At 28.8% G+C, this 21,769-nt stretch overlaps 1 protein-coding gene across 1 annotated transcript; it reads left to right on the top strand.

Moving 5' to 3' along the window:
* The first annotated feature begins 5,888 nt into the window (after nt 1–5,888).
* Nucleotides 5,889–7,746, top strand: LOC114382606 (pentatricopeptide repeat-containing protein At1g77360, mitochondrial-like). Its single transcript, XM_028342144.1, has 2 exons — nt 5,889–6,486; nt 6,571–7,746. Exons 1-2 carry the CDS (start codon nt 5,983–5,985, stop codon nt 7,435–7,437), a joined length of 1,371 nt encoding a protein of 456 aa, XP_028197945.1. The 5' UTR covers nt 5,889–5,982; the 3' UTR covers nt 7,438–7,746.
* Nucleotides 7,747–21,769: the final 14,023 nt, after the last annotated feature.

Here is a 21,769-nt window from a genome sequence, read left to right as displayed (position 1 = left end):
CTTTTTACCATAACTAAACGTTATGTGATATCACGAGGATTATATATGCTAATTTTTTTTAATGAATTGAACAAGTAACTTAAACGAAGGACTAAAATTTTACATATATTTATTATTATCAAATAAATATTACAAATATAAATTAATAAAATACTACTTATAAATTATTATTATTATTAAATATAAACTAGTATACATTAATATAATTAATACTATTGATAAATTGATATTAATAAGAATACATTTTTAATAAACAATAAATATATAATAATCTACAACTATTAATATGAATTTTAATATTAGTATAAATTTAGTAAATAATATTTATTAGTATTTAATATTATCAGATATTTATTATCTTATAATTACTAATATTTAATATTATTAGTACACTATAATATCAATAAATATGATTTGTTAATCTAAAAATATATATATAAATTAGTATACAGTAATAAAAATCAATAATTTTTTAGTCATGGACTAGAGATCATAGATGTTCATCAACTCACTAGGTGAGAGACTAATTTTAGTTACACTAGGTAATTGTAATTGTCCTAAGAAAATTTTATACAGAATATATATATATATATATATATATATATTTAATAATATCCAACAAATATATCCTAATTTATATTTGTTAACAATAATTCATTAATACTAAATTGAAAATTTTAGTATATACTCTTATTTATTAATTTCTCATTTTAATACTATACATTTATTAACATTAAATATTATTTCATATGTAACAAATTAAAATTAAAATTAAAAATATAAAATATTTATTAATTCAAATTCAATAATATTTAACAATATTAATCTATATTGATTAATTAATATTAAAAAATATAAATTTATTGATTGTGATATAAATATTTTTTTAGTAAAATACAAAAATAAAAATACTACATTAATAACAATATCTTATTTCAGTCACTGAAATTTGTAATGAAGAAGTATTTTAAAATATAGTGATTAAATTATAATTGAGATGCATATAAGTTATTTTTTGTTTAATTTTATAATATTATATTATTCATTTGTCGTAAATATGTGTGTAATTTAAATCCTCCATCTAAATTAAATAATTACATGTACTATAATGTTTACTTATATACCAAACAACACATTGCCTTGATAGTTTAAGGATATTTTGGGTAAGGTATTTTAGTTAGTTTTAAGTTTTTTTTTTCTAGTCTATTTAACTATTCGGTAAATCATTCTTTTTAATATTTTTTTTAATAATTTTTAGCATTTTTAAAATGGTACTTGAAAATTGAAATAGCATTAGTTTTTAATTTTTAACTTTTTATCTTTTCTTTCACTTTTATTATCGATGTATTTATTCATTTTTATTATTATCTTTTTAAATAAACTAATTTATTTTTTTATTATTTTATATTTTTTACTATTTCAACAACTAATTTTATCGAATAATTTTAATTTAATAAATTGGTTTTTCAGTTTCAAATTATCAACTTTCAGCTTCTAACTAATTTTTAAGTTTTCAGTTTCTTTTGTCAAGAAAAAAAAAACAAGTGTAATTATTGAAATATAGGTTGGAAGTTTAAATGAATCAAATTCATCTTAACATTTTGTCAATTTCTTCCCTTTTTACTTTAATGTCACCAGAGTCATAGTCATAGGCGTTTATATATAAAGGGAGTGAGGAAAAAATTGGATCATAAAAATTTGATAAAGCATATAGTTTCGATTATAAAAGATCATGATTATAGTTGGTCGAAAAATAATCTAAAAGTTGTCTAAAACGTCAATTTTGACAAAATATGGTTTCGATTATAGTTTGTCAAAAAGGAAGAGAGTTGAAAATTTTCTAAGTGTTTCTACGAGAAAGTTTCATTCGACAGACTTTGGTTTCGGCGATATATTCTACATATACATTTGGAAGACTCTTATCCGGAATTTCAAAATTCAAAAAAGTAGTTGTAGCAGTTATTTTGAAAGCAAGTGACACCTTTAGAAAAAGAAAGAAAGTTTATAAACTGTCTGTACACGTGTCAAAACATAAAATTAGAAGTCTATAAATTAGGAATTTCATATATAGTTATTACTCTTTAGATTGAATCACTATTATTGTAAATATCACTCACACCACAAACACTTATGGTTATCGATTCTAAGGTATTCATGTCACTTATAATCAAATTTCTTTTCCTTTAACTTTTTTATTGCACTTTTCTCTTAATCCTTATTACTCTTATTCAATCTTCTTTTCTTTTCGGAACTTAATCTTTTTCAATCTCATTTTCTTACAAACACTTTATAATTGTTTTGAACTACTATAATGAAAATTAGTATTATTACCAAAATAATAAGTGTGTTCGTTATCATATAAACAATTTTCTATGAAAATATAATTACTTGTTTGAATAAATAAAAACTTATAATGGAATTATGGATTCTATATATGCCTCAAACTTTAAAATCATATTTGTTGACAGAATCTTACATGAAAAATACAGTCATATTGATAAAAAAAATCTTTTCGAAAATAGGTTTTTACAATTTTGAAGGTTAATAGAAGGTTTTAAAAAATTCAAAAAGGATTTCGACAAAAGAAAAAAAAATCTTGATATAATAAATTATAGAAATAAGCCTATGTTGGCACCCAATTTCATCCTATCCTCTAAAACCTCCCCGCCAGAATTTATTGCTCAAAAAGGAAAAAAGACAAACACCATGGGGGGACAACACCAAATCCATGTTACAGATGAGTAAACCTATAGTTGGAGCAAAAGGAAGAACCTATGTCCCACAAAAAAGATAACCTATTAGAGCATCTTAAATACTAGAATAATAAAACATCATTCAAGATCACGTTGGAAATCCAATTCTTAGAGAAGAATTTTATAGATTCGCACAGTTTTTTTAAAAAAAAGTCTGAAATTAGCTAATGAGTCCGCACAACTATTTATTTCCTATGTTATTAAGTCTGAAATGAAGAGTGTTCATATGATATAAAAAATTATCCCAATAGGTCCTAAGCTTCCAAGGCACTATGTTGGAATTAGAGTACGCTTGAATCACCATGGACGAATCACATTCAAGCCCAAAACGAGCCCAATCCTTCTCATGAGCCACTTCCATAGCTGATATAACTCCACAACCTGCATGTGAGAAACCCTTGGCAGCCCCATCAGAATTTCCCTTTACCCAACCAACAGGCGGATTTAGCCAACGAACTTCTTTGATAGAAGGCGCTTTTGGAGGATGATACAGGTGACATTTAATGCCTTGAGAATAATGTAAGTTTTTATTATTTATAGGTGACAACGAACTTCTTTCCCACTTCTCTCATCTTCTATATAAGTTAAGTTTTTATTATTTCTAAGAGAGGGAGGGAAGCTACAAAATTGTGAAACTTTGAGAGAGAGAAAGATTTTTAAGATAAAAAACTTCATGGGTCATCTTTGTTCTCACCGAATGTTGGAGAGTTTCAAGATTGTATGCTTCAAGTTGTGTGATTATCATATGCTAAGGAGAAATCTTTTCATACTTGATTTATTTGTTGATTAGGGATAAGTGTTCTCAATCATGTTTGTATAGATAGAATGACTTGCACATGTAAAGTGTTCTCATGTTTGTGTTTTCAATCTGTTTTCAATAAATAAAAACATTGAAAATATGTTTTTAAAAAAAAATATTTTTATATTTGTTTAAAATTATATTTTTTGTCACGTTTTCATTTAACTAAAATGAGGTTCTTGGTTTTAACTGAAAACAAGATTTTATTGTTTACAATTTTTGGTTCGTTTGAAAAAATATTTTCACTGAAAATGAAAATAAAAATCCAACCAAATACATTCCATTACCATTTTCTATTTCCAGTGAAAATGAAAACAGAAAACAACTAAATCAAATACCCCTTAAGTTGTCTCATCTTTATCTCTCAATTCATCTTTTTTTTTTATTTGAATTGTTTATTGAATTATGCAATATGACATCATATAGGATCATGTAAAATGTATTTTATTTGCATTAACCGTTCTCTTCTCATCTTAATAATCATTTGAGTCTAAAAAAAGTAAAAACTATTATAAAAAAAGGAAATTGGGACCTATGTTAAAAAAATCAATTAACCCCCTTATTGGATTCTTATGCCACTTTTCTGACATAAACTTGGAGGGAATGACTCAAGCATTGCGAGGCCAATGATAATTATAGATAATTTTGAGATTAAATCAACATTTCTCTAATTAGTTCAGCAAGATGAATTTGACTTTAGGTTTAATAAGGCAAGTACGTGCCGTTTAGCTCTGGATTATGCACACATAACCTTTAAGGCATGATATTTGTGGATTATGTCATTAGAATGGGCATTGTGAGTTGTGACACCAATCTTATTACAATTCCAAGACTCAAAAGCAAGTAAGTTTCATGAGACACTCATCTTTTTCAAAGATCGTCTAAATTTCTATTGAAATAATAACTTTCATATTTAAAATCAATCTCCTCAATAACATTAACCATGAGATAAGACATTCACTTTTGAATAATAAGTGATTTTGGAAAAAAGTAAAGAAGGTTATCACATTACTCTTACTTAAAGCCTCCTTGAAAAGCCTGAAGTGTCAACTTTTGACGTTAAATAAGCATGAAGTAATTCATAAATTTCTACTTGAATTTTATAGATACTTATGTGTAATTAATGTTTTTTTATCAATAGTATTCGAATTCAAATACTAAAGAGTTTAAAATAATGTACTTACACTACTCAATCAACTAAGTTATACTTTTTTTCATTACATACATAACAGTAGTATATTAATTAAGTGGTAGGTTTTTAATGTCTTTATGGACTTATTCTTAATTTTTTTTCTCAAACAAGTTGAGTTCAATGAGAACAAGTCTTAGATTGATAGATGGAGACAACAATTTGAAGTGTTTCGATTGTTTAATGTTTCAACAAAAAAAGGTTATTTTAAATTTTGTTCACTAGTAGCACGGGTGACCATTTGGATATTGATCAAGTGAACCGGCCGGTCAACTTGTCAAAAATGATGGGGTGGGGTAGGTAACTCAACTCCCCAACCCGCATTGGCCTATCCCGCCAACCTACAGGCCAAGGAATAGGTGTTTAAGTTTTAGGAAATCACTTTGTATGTTATTCAAAAATTAAAATACATATTTTTTTTATTATTTTTATATTATTTTATAAATTCATTTCTTTTAATACTAATACGAAAATTTATATTAAATCAATTTTTGGATAAACAACTTATATACTTTAAGTTATCTAACTAAATTTGTTCTTTTGGATTAATTTTATGAAATATGATATAATTTTCATTTTTGTCATGTCAACCCACTGACCACTAATCCACCCCTTAGTGGGGACATACCTATCTTGTCAAACCGACAATAAAAGGTAGACTAGCCTTTGTGACACATTTTTAGTGAGCTAATGACTGATTGAGTTAGCCTGTTTTATCACTCTTAACCGACATTGATTTATATGAATGTAGTTGTTGAAATTAACATCATTTACTTATGTATTACATTTAAGCTTTCAAATTAGGACACTTAACTACATGAATCATATGTTTTTGGATGTGAACTTTTGAGGAAAAAAATGTTTTAATATTTAAGTAAATTATAAAATATCATACATCAAAATGACTTATTTAGATAAAAAAAAATTCAGACTTCTTAAATGATGATAAAGTGTTTTTATTATTATTGATTCCTATAACCATCAAACATATGACATAGATTCTTTCATTTTAACATATGACATAGATTCTTTCATTTTAACCAGGTTGAGGTTTAAGTTTTGGTACATAATGTGGTTTAGATAAAAAAAAAAATTCCATAAAAAACAATAAAAAGGAAAAAAGAAAAGGAAAAAAGATTGGAATTTTTCTGGAACATAATTCGTTCCTGGGAGTCTCTCTGTCTTCTACTTGTTTGTTAGGGTTCCTTTTCCCGTTTCGTGTCGTTTCGTTTTTGTTTGCAATGGAAGAAAGCCCTCGTGGTCGCAGAAAGCGAGCACACCCTTCTTCTCCTTCTCCTCCTTCGCCAATCTCCAAGAAGCCCCAAACCTTCCCTTCGTTCCAAGACATCCCCAATCTCCCTTCTAACATCAAATCCCTCTGCCACCTCATCGCCACCACCTCCGCCGCCACCGTCGAGCACTCCCTCCAATCCGCCGCCATCTCCGTCATCCCTCACGACGTCGAAGAAGTCCTCAAACTCTCCTACGGCTGCCAATCCGTCAAATTCTTCCGCTGGAGCGGCCGCCACCTCAACGACAACCACACGCCCTATTCCTGGAACCTCGTTGTCGATATCCTCGGCAGAAACCGCTTCTTCGACCCCATGTGGGACGCCGTTAAGTCAATGAACAAAGAAGGGTTACTCTCGCTCGCCACATTCGCCTCCGTCTTCAGCAGCTATGTTGCCGCTGACAGAATCCGTGAAGCAATTATGGCGTTTGAGATTATGGACAATTACGGTTGTGTGAGGGATGCTTTTGCTTTGAATTCGCTTTTGAGTGCAATTTGTAGCAATGGTAGGACTCTTGATGCTTGTGATTACTTGCAGGTTGCTAAGAAATTCGTCCGACCGGATACGGATACTTACGCGATTTTAATGGAGGGGTGGGAAGGGGAGAAGAGTATGGTTAGTGCTAAGGAGACATTTGCTGAGATGGTGATTGAGATTGGATGGGATCCTGCGAATGTGCCGGCTTATGATTCGTTCTTGTGTACACTTGTTAGAGGGCATGATGGATTGCTTGAGGCTATTAAGTTTGTTGATTCCATGAGGGATAGGAGGTGTTACCCCGGTGTGAGGTTTCTGAAGGCTGCATTGGATGAGTGTGTTAAGTGCCATGATGTTAGGACAGCTGAGTTTTTCTGGGAGGTGTTGGTGGTTGGGAAGGTGTTGCAGCCCACCTCTGAGATGTACAATTTGATGATCGGTTTGTGTTGCTATCGCGGTGACACCGATGCTGCAAGGAGGATGCTCCATGAGATGGTTTACCAAGGGGCTTTTCCTGATGTGGTGACTTATAACTTGTTGTTTAAGTTCTTGCTCAAGGGGAGGAAACTGAGGGAGGCTTCGTCGGTGTTTGCGGAGATGGTGCAGAATGAGTGTGTGCCGGAGCAGGATAACTGTGATTTGGCAGTTAAGGTGTATGTGGATTGCGGGGAGCCTGTTATGGCGATCAAGGTTTGGAAGTGTTTGGTGGAGAATTATAAGAAGGGTTTGGAGCAGACCGCGAATTTTCTGGTTGTGGGGCTTTGCAATTTGAACAGGCCACAGGTGGCGGTTAAGTATGCCGAGGATATGATTGGCAGGGGAATCAGTTTGTCCTCTTCCACATTGTCGAAGCTGAGACAAAGCCTTGTCAAGGAGAGAAGAGAATATGTGTATGAGGATCTTTTGAGAAAGTGGAAATCTCACTAGGTAGTTTGGATTTTTTTTGCTAAAACTGTGTAACTTAATATTAGTGCCGAATTTGAATGTTTTGCTTTTGTCTGATAGAGAGGGGAAGAATTTTGAAGTGGTTATTATTATCTAAAAGATGATACTTTGGTTCTGCATTGGGATAAATAGGCTCCAGCATGTGTTATCTTTGTATATAGTTACTGCAAAAGATCCTACTAGAATTGCTTTAGAAGGTTAAAGGTAGAGGAAGTTTATATAGGTTTTTGTATCAGACTTATATTATAAAAAATAAAAAAAAGCTTTATCTATTTACCTATCTTAATCTGATTTTTCATTTGTTTCTGATTTGATCTAGATTGTCAATTTTGGCTATTGATACTTTTTTGCTTGCATTTTTGTTCTTATTAATCTGGTGTTCACAGTTCACATACTTGATAGAAACAAAAATAAAAAGAAAATGTACTTGAAGAGATGGACTACAGATTTTTTTTTTCCAATATTTTATAGACATGTAGTTGTTATAAATGATTCACTTTTTGATCTTGAGGTGCCAATGAGCACCCAATAAATCTGACCTTATATGTTCTGCTCTATGGTAATAGAAGTTATCTGGACTCTGAACTTGGTTGTAAAGGTTCATCAATTATCAATTCTCCTCATCACATTCAGTGTATTTAGGCTGATATTTGTTTGTAAAATTATCCTTATGAGATTGAGAGATCTTTCGGTGACTTTGAGATGCTTTATTATTAGATTTAACACAGGTTTCTTCTTAGCAGCCCTGCTTGAAAACATGAACTCTACTTTCTAACTTGACTCATTTTTTGTTTTTCTGTGGCATGTTTGGTTGGAGCTGATAATAATAAGGTAATTTTTGTTAGTCATGATTAACTTGTGCTTCTACTCTTCTAGTATTGAACTATTGGTGTGTAATTGTGTTTACCATTTGAGATCATAATCTCGGTATCTGAATGTTAAAAAATAGTAATAGTAAATTCAAAGTTTTCTGTGTGATCAAATTGCCTTTAGATCAGGACTTGACAATTCAGTTCGTTCTTTTATAAGATATCAAGCCAACTGAAGGCTTGTCACCTGTTTGGTATCCCTTGTTGAATTGAACTTGGATTACCCTTATTTTGATTAGATTTCTGATTTCAGTATACAAAATGTTTGGGCCTTATTTTGATTAGATCTCAGTACATGCTTGGGCTTTATTTTGACTATATCTCATTGAATGCTTGGACCTTATAGTATACGTGGCAAGTTGTTTCCTGCACCTCCAAGTTACTTCCTGCACTACTTTTTTGGCTTCCTGAATGACCAATCTAGAAAAATTACATTCCAAATTGATTACAGATTTTGGCTTCCAGAATGGCCAATTTGGAAGGTTAAAAAACATTCCGGTAAGGATGCAGAAGCAACAACCTACGCGGTAACGTTAATTTCTATATCTAGTTGAATACTGAACGGTCTTATTGTATATTATTGTGACTCGATGATTAAGTAAATTATTGAGCAGATCTTTGACTAATTCCTGATAAAAAAAATCCCCGTGACATTCTGACCAAAATTCTGCTCACGTTTACAGAAAATTCTTGGAAAATATGTTTTTTTTAATCTCGATGATACTTTTATTTACTTAGTCTTTAGATTTAACAAAAATAATGTGATTTTAGTCTTCTATTTGGAAAAAAAAAAAAAAAACCACATGGTTTTGTCACTCAAGTTAGATGAAATTTTGATAGAATAACAATTATAAACTGGTGAGAAGAAAATACTTATGAGAGGAGAGTTTTGATATTTATAGTGAGGGTAGTTAAACCTTAAGTTAATGATGTTTACGATCTAATCTAAGTAGGATAGTGTTAACTAGCAGTCACATTTTGGTGTGAGATGTAGGGAGTCATACGATATTTGTTGTTATACGTAGGATCAATAATCAAGCTTAGTGCTATTGTCTTCTCAAGATACTCTTTGACAAAGCACTCTGGTATGGCAAATTAAGAACTTTGAACCTTTTGAAGAGATATTATCTCTCAAATGTGATTAGACCATCCTTAAAATACGTATTTCTGTAGAGTTTGTTAGGTGAGTTAAGGTCGATCTCCCCCACGACTTAAGATAGACGGCTCCCTAAGGACTTTATGAAAAGATGACCCCTTGTTTCGTCAAACTGATACATGTTGAGTCAATGACCTTGCAGCCTTGAAAGTTTTTTTTTCATAGCAAAAAGGCAATGCTAGGACAAGGAGGTTGCTGTGATCCCAACTAAGTTGGAACCCACCCCTACAACCACTTGCCCGAACAACAAAAGCCTGCATTCATTAATAGAGCAAATAAAAAGCAGACGATAAGCCAAGGGAGACATCAAAAGCCTAACCCAGGCGTTACTAAACAAATATCTAACTAAATCTATAACAAGGAAAGTCTTGCTTGTCCTGCACGAAAAAAAATTGTGATAAAGAATGGGGTGAAATCCCATCAACAAAAATCATGTATACTAGACCTGTGAGAGACTAATCTATCTGCACAAGTGTTGTCCTTACAATAAATGTGACCTACAACAAAATTAATATTGAGTCCTAAGCACAACGTTTTTTTATTTATTTCTTAGCTGCCAAGGAACCAAGTGTTCACTTTTGAAGGCTTGAACCACCAACATTGAGTCTCATTCAAGCCACAGACTCAACCCTTTTTCATGGGCTATTTCAATTGCCTCGATAGCAGCAAAAAGCTCAGCATATAAGGTGTGCTTGATGCTAACAGATAAGGCAAAACAACCCATAATCCAAACACAATGGTTCCTAAAAATACCACCACAACCCGCAACACCTGGAGAGTCTTTAGCAGTCCCATCCATGTTGCATTTGACCCAGCCAGCTATAGGGGGATTTTATCTCTCTTGTTTTATAACCTGAGCCTTTCTAAGGGCCCATGTCAAAATAATATGGTTTCAACTATTTCATCCTAATTTAATAAATTAAAATATTACTTCCATACTTTCCTAGTGAAAACCAAACCCACAAGACCACAAATTAGTCCAGTCAGTGTGAGTAGTAAAATTTCGTGGTTAGTAAAAATGCAACATAATCCAGCAATTACACAAGTGAGGATCAAGTTACTAGATATCTTTGGCTATGATATTTGAGTGTTGGTGAGAAGAGCAATAGCCCCTCCTCTGGCTGGACCTGAAAATTTCAGCTTACTTTGTTACAGCTGCCAGGTGGGAGAAAAGATGTTGAGAATTATTTTACAGATACTAGAGATAACTTTTCAAATGTAGAATATCAGTCTTGTAATTAATAATAATTTTATCGAAGAAACCTTAAGAAAATCTGAAGCATGTTAGTGTCCCTAAGTTTCATGAGATACCACGCTAAGAGGATTTCAAAATTTATTTGAGAGAGGCCATGACAACATTATTGGAAGGTGAAATTTTCATGATTGAGAATAGGGTTTTTATGAATGGTCCAATATGATTTGACAATGTGGAAAATGATACTGCTGATTTGGCCCTACTTATCTTTTCCATACAAATATTATTTTCAGTTGGCTAACAATAAAGCCAAACACTACCTAAAAATGACCTTTAAATATGGCACTTTAAATATAATGATATATATAGGTAGGACTGTAGGAGTCTTTCGGGATTTTAATTAGGAAAAACAAATGAAAAAGGGAGATTAGGGATTGATTTGATCCTTCACCATATATCCGCAACTCCATGACATAGACTAAATATTATAAGAAATACAAACCAAGTTAAGCTACACCACTAATTTAGTTTGCACTTTAATTTTTACACAGCATTTCTAATACAAATAATGCATTGCAAATTCATACCACTGAATCACCTACAAGAGTCGGCACAACTCATCTTCATCAAGAGAACATTTATTATTGCTGTAAAATTCGAGAAAAGCATTCCCTCGAATCTCATAAATTTCCTGAAGTTCACTTTGCATGAACGTGATTGAGAGTAAATATTCTAACCTACATGCAAAGAAATGCACCAAATCACGTGAAACCAACACTGCTTTCTGTTAAAGATATAAATTCCCAACATAAATATTAGAATAATTTTCCAAATATACTATTAGCATGGTTGCTGCTCGTACGTACTTCAAATCAAATCGATGTTCATTCGGTTCCTAAAGACCCACCAGCTAGCCATAACTATGAGTTATGTTTTGATCAATTTATGATCAATTTTTTTTATTAGATTGGCTAACATAATATTAATGGAAACTCCAGCTAATTTCGGCTCAAAGATATACAGTATTGGATTGGATGTGCTTATCATTGTCGAAAATCTTGTTTAGGCCAACATTATTGCAAAACAGCAAAAGACTAGTTCAACATGACATTTTTGACAATGACCCGCTAATCAATATCAAAATGTGGCTTAAGTGTTTCTCAACTCACAGAATCAAAGATGAATCATTCTCGTAACGCATGACTGTCGCTAACATAAGTCTATTTATTTTAAATTGAACCAACACCTAAATAACGTTGATTAATATATTATTTTGTATGTAATTAGTTGATGTGGAAGCACGAACTTACAAGCATTTATAAACGAATTTAATTTTGATTAAAGCAAAAAATTACTGAATTGAAAAATATTGATTTTTTGTACCCTGAAACCGGAAAACAAAATTTTGATTTAATAAATATCATTGTGGAGGGATATACCACGAGCACCTTAGGAAAGTAAAACAAAACGAAAATTCCCGACATGGTAAGAACCAGTAAATCTCAAAAACAACTATACCAATAAACTTTATTTAACTTTCTTAAACTATAAGGTTGTACTATGGGGAGGGTATGCATTAAAAACGTACAATATAAAAAGATTAGTACTTCTTAACTTATCAAATTTAATTTCCTTAATTCTTATGACTTGATAGTCAACGTACGTCATTTATGTTTGTGTCATTTTGTATATTCCTAATTTATTTTTATGGCATGGGGGTTGTTGTTGTAATTATTTGTACTAATTCGATAGTTTGTTGAAACATCTATAATCGATAGATCCATGAAAAATTTGTATCTTTCTATACGGTAGTACACAATGACATTATATTTACAAGATTTTCTTAACCTTAGAAGGGTAAGGAAAATGAAACATCACCAAACCTAAATTGTTTGCTTCGTAAGATATATATTATAAGTGTCCTTGCCGAAATAAACCCCGACAATAAGAAAGTTAGTACGTAACTTAATTTCATTGTAAGAAGACAAAGAGAAAGACAAATACTCGGCGACTAGTGCTAGAGGTAATGTATATAATTTGCTAAACATCTGTTCCCAAATAATTCAGACTTAGATCGATTGGGTAAAGTGTGATACTAACAATTATTTGAAGATCAAATAGACAATACATTTTCTTAAAAAAGGAAAAATGAAAAATCTATGCTGGATAGCAACGAGATAATTCAGGTTTCAGTTGAGTTCAACTTTGAATTTCACAAGTACACTATTACTCGAATTAATGCTACTTTTTTTTCACTGATCAAATGGGTAGGGATGATAAATTATAGTATGCAAAAATGGTAGTTACACAAAAATTTCCGATGATTTTTTTTATGCATATGGCTTCTTGAAAGCTATGAATAATATACATATATGCAATGTGAAAAAGAAAAATATTGTAGTATAGAAATAGAATTTTCAAGATTAAGAATATCACTTGGTAAAGTATGCGATAGAAGTTATTGTGATGCTTGTTAATCAACTACTATAACACATGTCATGAAAAATATCATGAAAGGTTTTGTTTTTATTGGTACAAAGAGAAAGAAAAGAAGTGGGGAGGAAAAGCAAAATTAGAGAAAACTACAAAGAAACTTCAAGTAAAACTAACCTAAAATTTAAAACACAATCCCTAGAAAGATTTTGCCGCTACATCTTTCAATAACTAGCTCTGTTTCGAAATGTATAAAGTTTTCTAGTCCAAATACAAAAGAATATCTGTTTTATTCGAATGAAAAAGAGCACGGAATATCATGGTGATAAGGACCTAATATAAATGGATATAACTTTTCTTTTCAAGGTCAAGTGAATCAGCTTCATCAGGAATCAGAATATTTCCATACAACTTGTGATAGACCCTATCTGAAATACGGTGCTAGCAGTGGCATTTGCTAGAAACTTGACTTTTTTAATTTTTAAATAGAAATAATGTATTAAAATAACTTTAGTAATTAACTCTTTTAAGTAAAATAAAGTAAGTTTTTTTTTTTATCTAAATATTGTGGTGTATGTTATTAATGTAAGTAAACTAAGGTTTTTTTATCTAAATATTGTGGTGTATGTTATTAATGTAAGTAAACCAAAATTTAGATTAATGTTAACAAATTTCTTCTCTCTCTTATTTAATTACGATTTTTTTTATTCCTGAGACTTAAATTTAATATCTTGCTAGCTTAAAGAATTCAAGATTAATTTAACTTAGGACTAAGAATACGTTGATATTCTATCTCTATTATCAATTTTTATTTGAGAATGAGTTTGAACTGTGTGATCAGATGATTTTAATCATTCAACTTTAGAAATGGGATAAAGAATGACAGTATATTAGAATTGATGATCTGATTGAATTCTAAGGAAATCATAATAAGAATTGATAATTTTTAAAAGTTAAATTTAAACTTTATCAACTTTAATATTGTGGTTCCAGATATATATAAAGAAAATATTTTCCATCTCTGAAAAAAAAACTTATACATAATGAAAAACTAATTAAAATGTTTCTTGCTTTTTATGTCCATATAGATATATATTAAAAAGAGAACACTTTTATGAGAACAGTTAATTATTGTAAGATAAGAGAATAATAAATTTAAACCATATATATGAATTAGATTTAAAAAAATACACGATCTTTTTAAGTGGTTATGTGACCGTGGACCACCAGCTTATAATCTTGATAATCATGTATGATGTATGATATGTATTTTGTCAAATAGAATTTTTTTATATAAAAATAGAAATCTAACCCTTACAATTATATATATGATCAAAACTATTTTTTTAAAGTCTTTTAAAGCACTTGGTTTATATGTTTAAATATATTTTCATCGTGCATACTCAAATTTAATGACTAATATTTATTCCTTCAATTAATTCTCATGTGAAAAAATATTATCTAGCACATCTTATAGGGAGAGACACGCGCTTGCAGTAATTAAAAAAAAAATACAATTGCTTACGACAAGTCACTTGTCACAAAACTAATTATGAGATTAATCTTACACGTATATATAGTGACCTATAGAGTTATAGACACGTTTGGAAGTTGGAATTGTACAAGTTTTCATTTGAAAATTATATTGAATTGATTTTCCCCGCAAGCGATGTCCATACCGTTAAAGGAAATGCAAATTCAAGTTATCTTTTCCTAATGTGCAACAAAAAAGAAGATTCAGAAAGCTTATGTTTATTAATTAAAGTAGCAGGTATAACCTTTCGCCATTATTATTAATTAAATAGCACTATATATAACAACAAGGATGGTGGGCATGGCTTTAAAAAATCTATATAAAGAAAGTCTCAACTTGCCAACTTTCTAAACGTATGGACTTTGCGGCTTTCGTATTATGGAGGTTTAATTAGGATAAATATATACAAATACTAGTAAATAACGCATGAAAAACTATGCAAACAGGATATATATATATATATATATATATATATATATATATATATATATATATATATATATATATATATATATATATATATTGTTTCTTTTTCTATTTTCAAACCACACTGCATTGTGGGAGTGGCATGCAAATATTCATGCATTTATTGTTTACCTTCACATCTAGACATTTATTGGCCAAATTAATGTCTCGAAACTCTGTAGATAATTATCTGGATAAGCACACAGTACAAGCATCATAGACTTGAGCCTCCATGCACGCGAGAAATACTCTTAGGAAGAAAAAAATAGAGCTACTATATTCTAAGAAAACTACTATTAGCCATATAGATTACAAAATATTAAAAAACAATACCCTAATATGACAAGGGCATCTAATATAATCTTTTAGCCATGTAGATTACAAAGCATTTTTGGTCTTAAGCCCATCCTATATCACACACTAAATATTTGGTGATTGTTAAGGAAAATGATTTTGTCACCAAATTTTAGTTTGATTAAAAGTGATAAAAAAAAGTATGTTTTTATATATGCTAATTTGAAAATTTTATATCAAATTTACTTTCAGATAAGTAAATAAAACTTCATTTCAAAATTTATTTTAAACAAAACCAATTTTGTAAAATTAGTTTCATATAAAATTTCATAATGCTTACGGCACACCAATGACCAAACACCCATTTGGAAGAGTTTTATCGTAACAACTTGGCAACATTCATGCACCCATGCATCAATGTTTGGATGAGCTAGCTTTCCTTTTTGGGCATATTTTCCAAGAATATGTAAAATGATTTATGTGTATTCGTGGAATATATACTTTATTATCAATTCGGTTAACTGTAGCAAATTTTTTTTTATCAATTCGGTTAAACCCATAAAGTTTTGAATTTTATGCAGTAGTTTTTTCAATTTAAATTATGTGTGTTAGGACACCGCAAAACACAGCACGTGCAAGAACAGTATTATTTCTTACATTCTTGTATGTTAGAACACATTTCTCACCAAATCAAAAGAGGGAAAAAAAATGTAATTCATACCATGTAATGTGGAGATTGGTAATGGAAAAGCCCTTACATGTCAGTAACCTAAAAAAGTTAAGTTAACAACATTTCTAAAAAGTGGGTCCTCTATGACTAGCCATACGTAATATAATTTCCAGCCTCAAATATAGAAGAGCAGCACTGTCAGGTAAACAACTCCGTATTATAAATTTTCTTCTTTATCATTAAGCAGTAATAATGCGTTAATATTATTCTAACATCTAATTAATATCTAAAAGATTACATTCATATTAGCTTTCATTAAGTTAGATTTTTAAAGACATGATCATTAACATAGATATTTTTTAGAGAAATAAGTGGATGCAATCTAATATTTTGACATTAATAAAATTTACTCAATTTTTGAAACATAAATTTAAAACATATAGTTGCATGTCCTGCACGTGTATTTTATTATTTCGTATAAACAATTGTGAGAATCATTTGTAATCATCTCGCACGGGAACTTTAGTGAATATAAGTACAAAAAGTTGGTGTTTTAGTCAGTCCTTAATTAAGCATTGACGGTATTATTTTTGTTCTCTGTAAAAAAAAAAACAATTCTCTGTTGCAGGTTGATCTTCAAAGAGTTGTTGTATAATAATAATAATAAATTAAGGTGGACATTTTTCTGAGACATTTTATTGAACTAGGATTCATGATTGGGGTTCATAAAAAATCAATTCGGTTCATAAATGGTGTTTTTTTTTTATTAGGGTGTGCAAGAGAATGAAGATGGAGGGACGGAGGAAAAAGAAGACGATTGGTAAATTTGAAAAAGAGAGAAAGAAAAAGTAATAATAATAAAAAAAGAAATAAAATCTTATTCCAGTAATATATCTCTTGAATAGATCTTCAGTTATTTTAACCATTGATTATCAAGAATGCAGATCTAACGGTCTCAATTATTCTCGCACCTTGCATACCAATTAAGAGGTACACACGTTAGCCGGCATCTATTATTTATTAGTAATATTAAAGGGGTAGGTTTCACTCGGGAACCGACACATGCCACACGTGTCAGGCCAAAACTTCAATATGATAGGGTGGGTCCCACTCCACTCATATATGTTTGCATTCTTTGACCACTCTAGTCTAAACTCCCATACCATGAACTCAGACTCCACCTTGATGTTTGAAAGATTGAGACTAATTTCGCTTTATAGTACAAACATTTGATTAATCGTTTGAATTGGGAGTAAAATATAGAACCAAAATAAAATAGAAAGAAATGAAAAGAATAAAAAATCATACATAAAAAAATTTAAATGAATATGAATATGAAAAAGAGAAATATAGAGTTTTTTTTTCTATTTATTTGAAGAAGTGGTATAGAGTGAGAAATAAATAAAACTGTGTAAAAATATTTTTTATTAATTAAAAATAATTTTCCATTTTTTATTTTCTAATATAAAATTTTTCTTTAATTTTAATTTTTATGCTATGAAAATTATTTAGTTTTTAAAAAATTAAAAAAGACATAATTTTCTTCATGTTTTATGTCAATTTGCTAGGAAGAGTATTTACAAAGTCTTACAAAAAAAATCCACTTTTGTTTAAATAAATAATAGATTAATATATATATATATATATATATATATATATATATATATATGCAAGGGTAAGTTAAATATATTTAGTTTATGTAAAATGAGAAAATTTTGGTTTCAATCTCTAAAATATTTTTTTATGATTTTCATCCTTTTAAAATTTAATTGAAATCATTTTTTTTTCATTCTTATAAAATGAAAAAAATTTAGTTTTAATCTTTGATTTTTTTTCTTTCTAATTTTCATCTCTAGGGTATTTGAAATCTCTGTTTTTAAGTATTAGCATTTATTTTATGATAAATGAATGACATATACTATAGGGTTTAAGAGAAATAGGAGTCATGTGTTAGCATGATAGTACCACATATGCATTATTATGTGTCAATTAGCTAAGATAACCATGTGGCTTTCTGTTAACTACATTTTTCTTCATATTTTTTATTTTGGGACATTGAAGCCTCATTGATTCAGGTTGAGTTAAACGTGTCTATTTAAGGAATGAATGTTAGCTGAGACAATCGTCGCCTAAGAAGGAAGTGAATTGGGAGATTACAAATTTGAAACTAGCTTTTCAAATAATATATGTATAAGAATAAATACAAATGTTATAGAGAACTAAAAAAATACTAACTTAGAATAGTAGTATAAAAAAGTAAAATAAGTCAAGACAAAATCTAACTTATTTTCATTGGGTTATGAACTACTTGTGACCTATATTTAATTTTTAATGGAACTTGAGATTTTCTTCACTATATCAAAAAACTGAAAAACAATGTTTGTTTATAATCTTTTGAGATATATACCATCAAGCGCATTGGAGGATCATGCATGTGGTATAAACCCAAAAAATAATCTTTTGAGATATATACTACATTATAATTTTAATGGATATATACCAAGTAAAATAATTAAATGAATAAAAAATTGATGATTAATGCATCTATATATATTAAAGATATACAATCTCATCACTTATGATTATCGTCCTAATTAAAATCATTCAAGATGATATTATGATCATCAACAATCTAATAATAAATATGAAAACTACTTCAGGACATTTCTTTACAATTGCACAAATATGACAATTTATTTATTTCTTACAAAATTTTATTCGTATGATAAACAATTAGAATATTAATTTAGTGAGTTGATGTTAGATTATTAGTTTAATTAATTATTTTAAGTTTGAGTTTTAGATATATATATATAATTGTGTCAAATAGAAAGAAAATTTTGTTAACTTAAACCCCCCATAAGATTTAAAAAAATAATAATTCAGCAATGTAAATGGCAACACTAATGGTAAAAATAGTAATGATAGATAACATAGACTTACATTATCTTCCCAAGATGTTGTGAACGCAGTACCAAATATATAGTTTTATAGAGTTGCATGATGAAATCTGCCATACGGAAAAACAAAATGAAAGAGATATCTTATTTTAAACTACACAATGGAAATAATAATGTTTTACTTAATCAAAATTAGACACAAGAACAACAAAACTAGCGAAGCTGGGCTGTCATATTGTGGCTGGGAGCAATTGGATGGTCACCAAACTGCAAAAAGCCAATGAATGGCGTTTATGTGTAAGGCTTCCATGTTTCCAATTCCATTCAGAGAACCAATCACGAATCTTTGTCACAATATTAGCATTATTATTTTACTATTTCCCCCCCTATTTCAGACCAGGTTTTGCCATTTTTTGTCCCTTTCCCACTCAGCAAACAATAATAAAAATATATATTTTTTTTAAAAAAAAACATTCTTCCATCTTAATTTTGCAAATGGGTTTTTTATATATCTTATATTAGTTTGATACATCTCATAAAACAAATGAACTCGATTGATACAAGTATAACTTTTTATATTTTTTAATCAAATGAATGAGATTGTTTGAATTTTTTACTTTTAGATATATATAGAATAAATTATGTTTTTAAAAAAATATTTATCTTACTTTTCCTCTGCTCATAAAAATTAATCACTTCTTTAACTCGAACTACTTTATACCCAACAATAGCTTCATAAAAAAAAAATTAAAAAAAGTTTTGATGTGTTCTTTTTCAAAATCATTTTAAGGTGAATTAATATGTTTAAAGAAACATGAAGAATAATAGCGAAATGATTACAACTACTTAAGGAGTAAGGAGTGCACATCGCCTCCAAGGTTGTCATCTCAATTTCGCAAAACCCCTTTACTCATCGGAAAAAACAGAATCATAATTATGACTTAATTAATGGCAGTTGTCTTTCCTCGCGAATAATAATCGAAGCCCACGTGCATTTAATTTAAGTTACTAAAAATAAAAACTTTTCCCTTAAAAATAAAATAAAAACTTTTATTTCGAGATCAGAGAATAATGAGTTTTAATACTTCTTGTTATTAAAAATTATGATAAAATATATTAATAATATTTTAGGTAAATATTAATCTTGCTGTAAAAAAAAGTTAAATATTAATCAGTGTTCTTACTTCTTAGCACACTAATTTAAAAAATTTGTATTTTATTATGATTTTCAATACATTCTTAATATAATTTTTTGGTTCAATTTCTTAATCAATGCTCATATAGAAAATTTTCTCATACTTAGCATGCATATACCACCAAATATCTTATTTTACATTTATAGAAAATGTTAAACCTAAATTGTAAATATATAAAAGAAATAAAGTCAAACTTGTTACTACCATTACATCATTTTATCAAATAGTAAAAGTAAAATGAAAATATATATAAAAAAAGTCGCTAAAAAGTAGTATATTTTTATTATTAAATAAATTTTATGTATAATTATTTGATGACAAAATGAGATTTCTATATTTAATATGTATCACATAAATTTTATTAAACATTAAAAATAATATAACAAAAAAATATTATTAACATTTTCTCACATATGAATTGTAGAAAAGGTTAATTTTTTAACATCTTTATTATTAATTTAAATTAACAAAAAAATAATATAAAAAATAAATATTTATTAAATTTTTTGCCAAAGATAAATAATTATTTTTTAAATAAATAAAAGCAAACGTTTTACGTTTAGTTTTTTTTAGTGTGTGTGCATGGTATACATGCTCTATGTTTAGTTTAGTTTAAATAATTTTTTTTAAAAAAACTAATTTAAAAGTTGAAAAAACAAATTATTATTATTATTAAATAAGTTAAACAATACGAGCATCATGTGAAAGGATTATTCTAACTTCATTAGACCCTGGTCCCTAACAACTAAAGGATGTTGTCCTCCTGTGGGTTCCCAGTCTTCTTCAGCTCTTAAAACCACAAGATTCCCTTTCCTAACCAACCCAATCCCATATCCTAATCTATATAATTTTTCTTACAATATTTATTATTATTATTATTATTATTATTAAATAATTTATTTTTAAAGCATCAAATATATTTATTGGAAGGGGTCCATGAGGTCTCTGTGTATATACAAAAACATCTTAGATGAGAAATAAAAAAAAATTAAACCATCATTTTGATTTTGAAAAATATAATGCGTTGTTATATTAGTTTTTGAATTAAGACAATTCTATACAAGTCTATGTATTAAGTTTTGGAAAATATAATGCGTTTTCATATTAGTATTTCATTTAAGTTTTAAAACTTAACTATTTATTGTTATTTTAGTTTCCAAAAAAGCATTAATATTATTACTTAAATCATATATTTTTTATTTAAAACATATGTGATCGACAAATTAGACTTTTATATACATATTTAAAATTTCTTTAATTTTATGGCTATCGTCACAATATTATATTATGTTTTTAGGAACTAAAATTATATTTCACTTTGAAAATAATCTCTTTAAATAAATATTAGCATCTCAGTTGTAACATTAATTCCTTGAGACTTAAATATCATTAAGATAAGTTTTGTCTCATATAATAAAATGTTTTTCATCTATCAACTGTATAGTAAAAAAAACATGAGTTAAAACAAAATATTTGTATTCAAATTTTCTTTTTATTATAAATTGTAGAAACTAATAGAAGGATGGACAAAAGAATAATTTTGTTCTATAACTGCTGTCTGTTGTTTTCATATTTTTTTTCACCTTCTCCCTCTCTGCATTC

This window comes from Glycine soja, chromosome 13, assembly GCF_004193775.1.
Source record: "Glycine soja cultivar W05 chromosome 13, ASM419377v2, whole genome shotgun sequence".
NCBI lineage: Eukaryota > Viridiplantae > Streptophyta > Magnoliopsida > Fabales > Fabaceae > Glycine > Glycine soja.
This window is presented reverse-complemented; position numbering and strand designations above follow the sequence as displayed.

Bases quoted from the DNA above. Each gene is read 5' to 3' on its own strand.
- LOC114382606 (XM_028342144.1), top strand. From the start codon at position 5,983: ATGGAAGAAAGCCCTCGTGGTCGCAGAAAGCGAGCACACCCTTCTTCT. The intron at 6,487-6,570 runs GTGAGGGATGCT...GATTACTTGCAG, and splicing joins TTATGGACAATTACGGTTGT to GTTGCTAAGAAATTCGTCCG.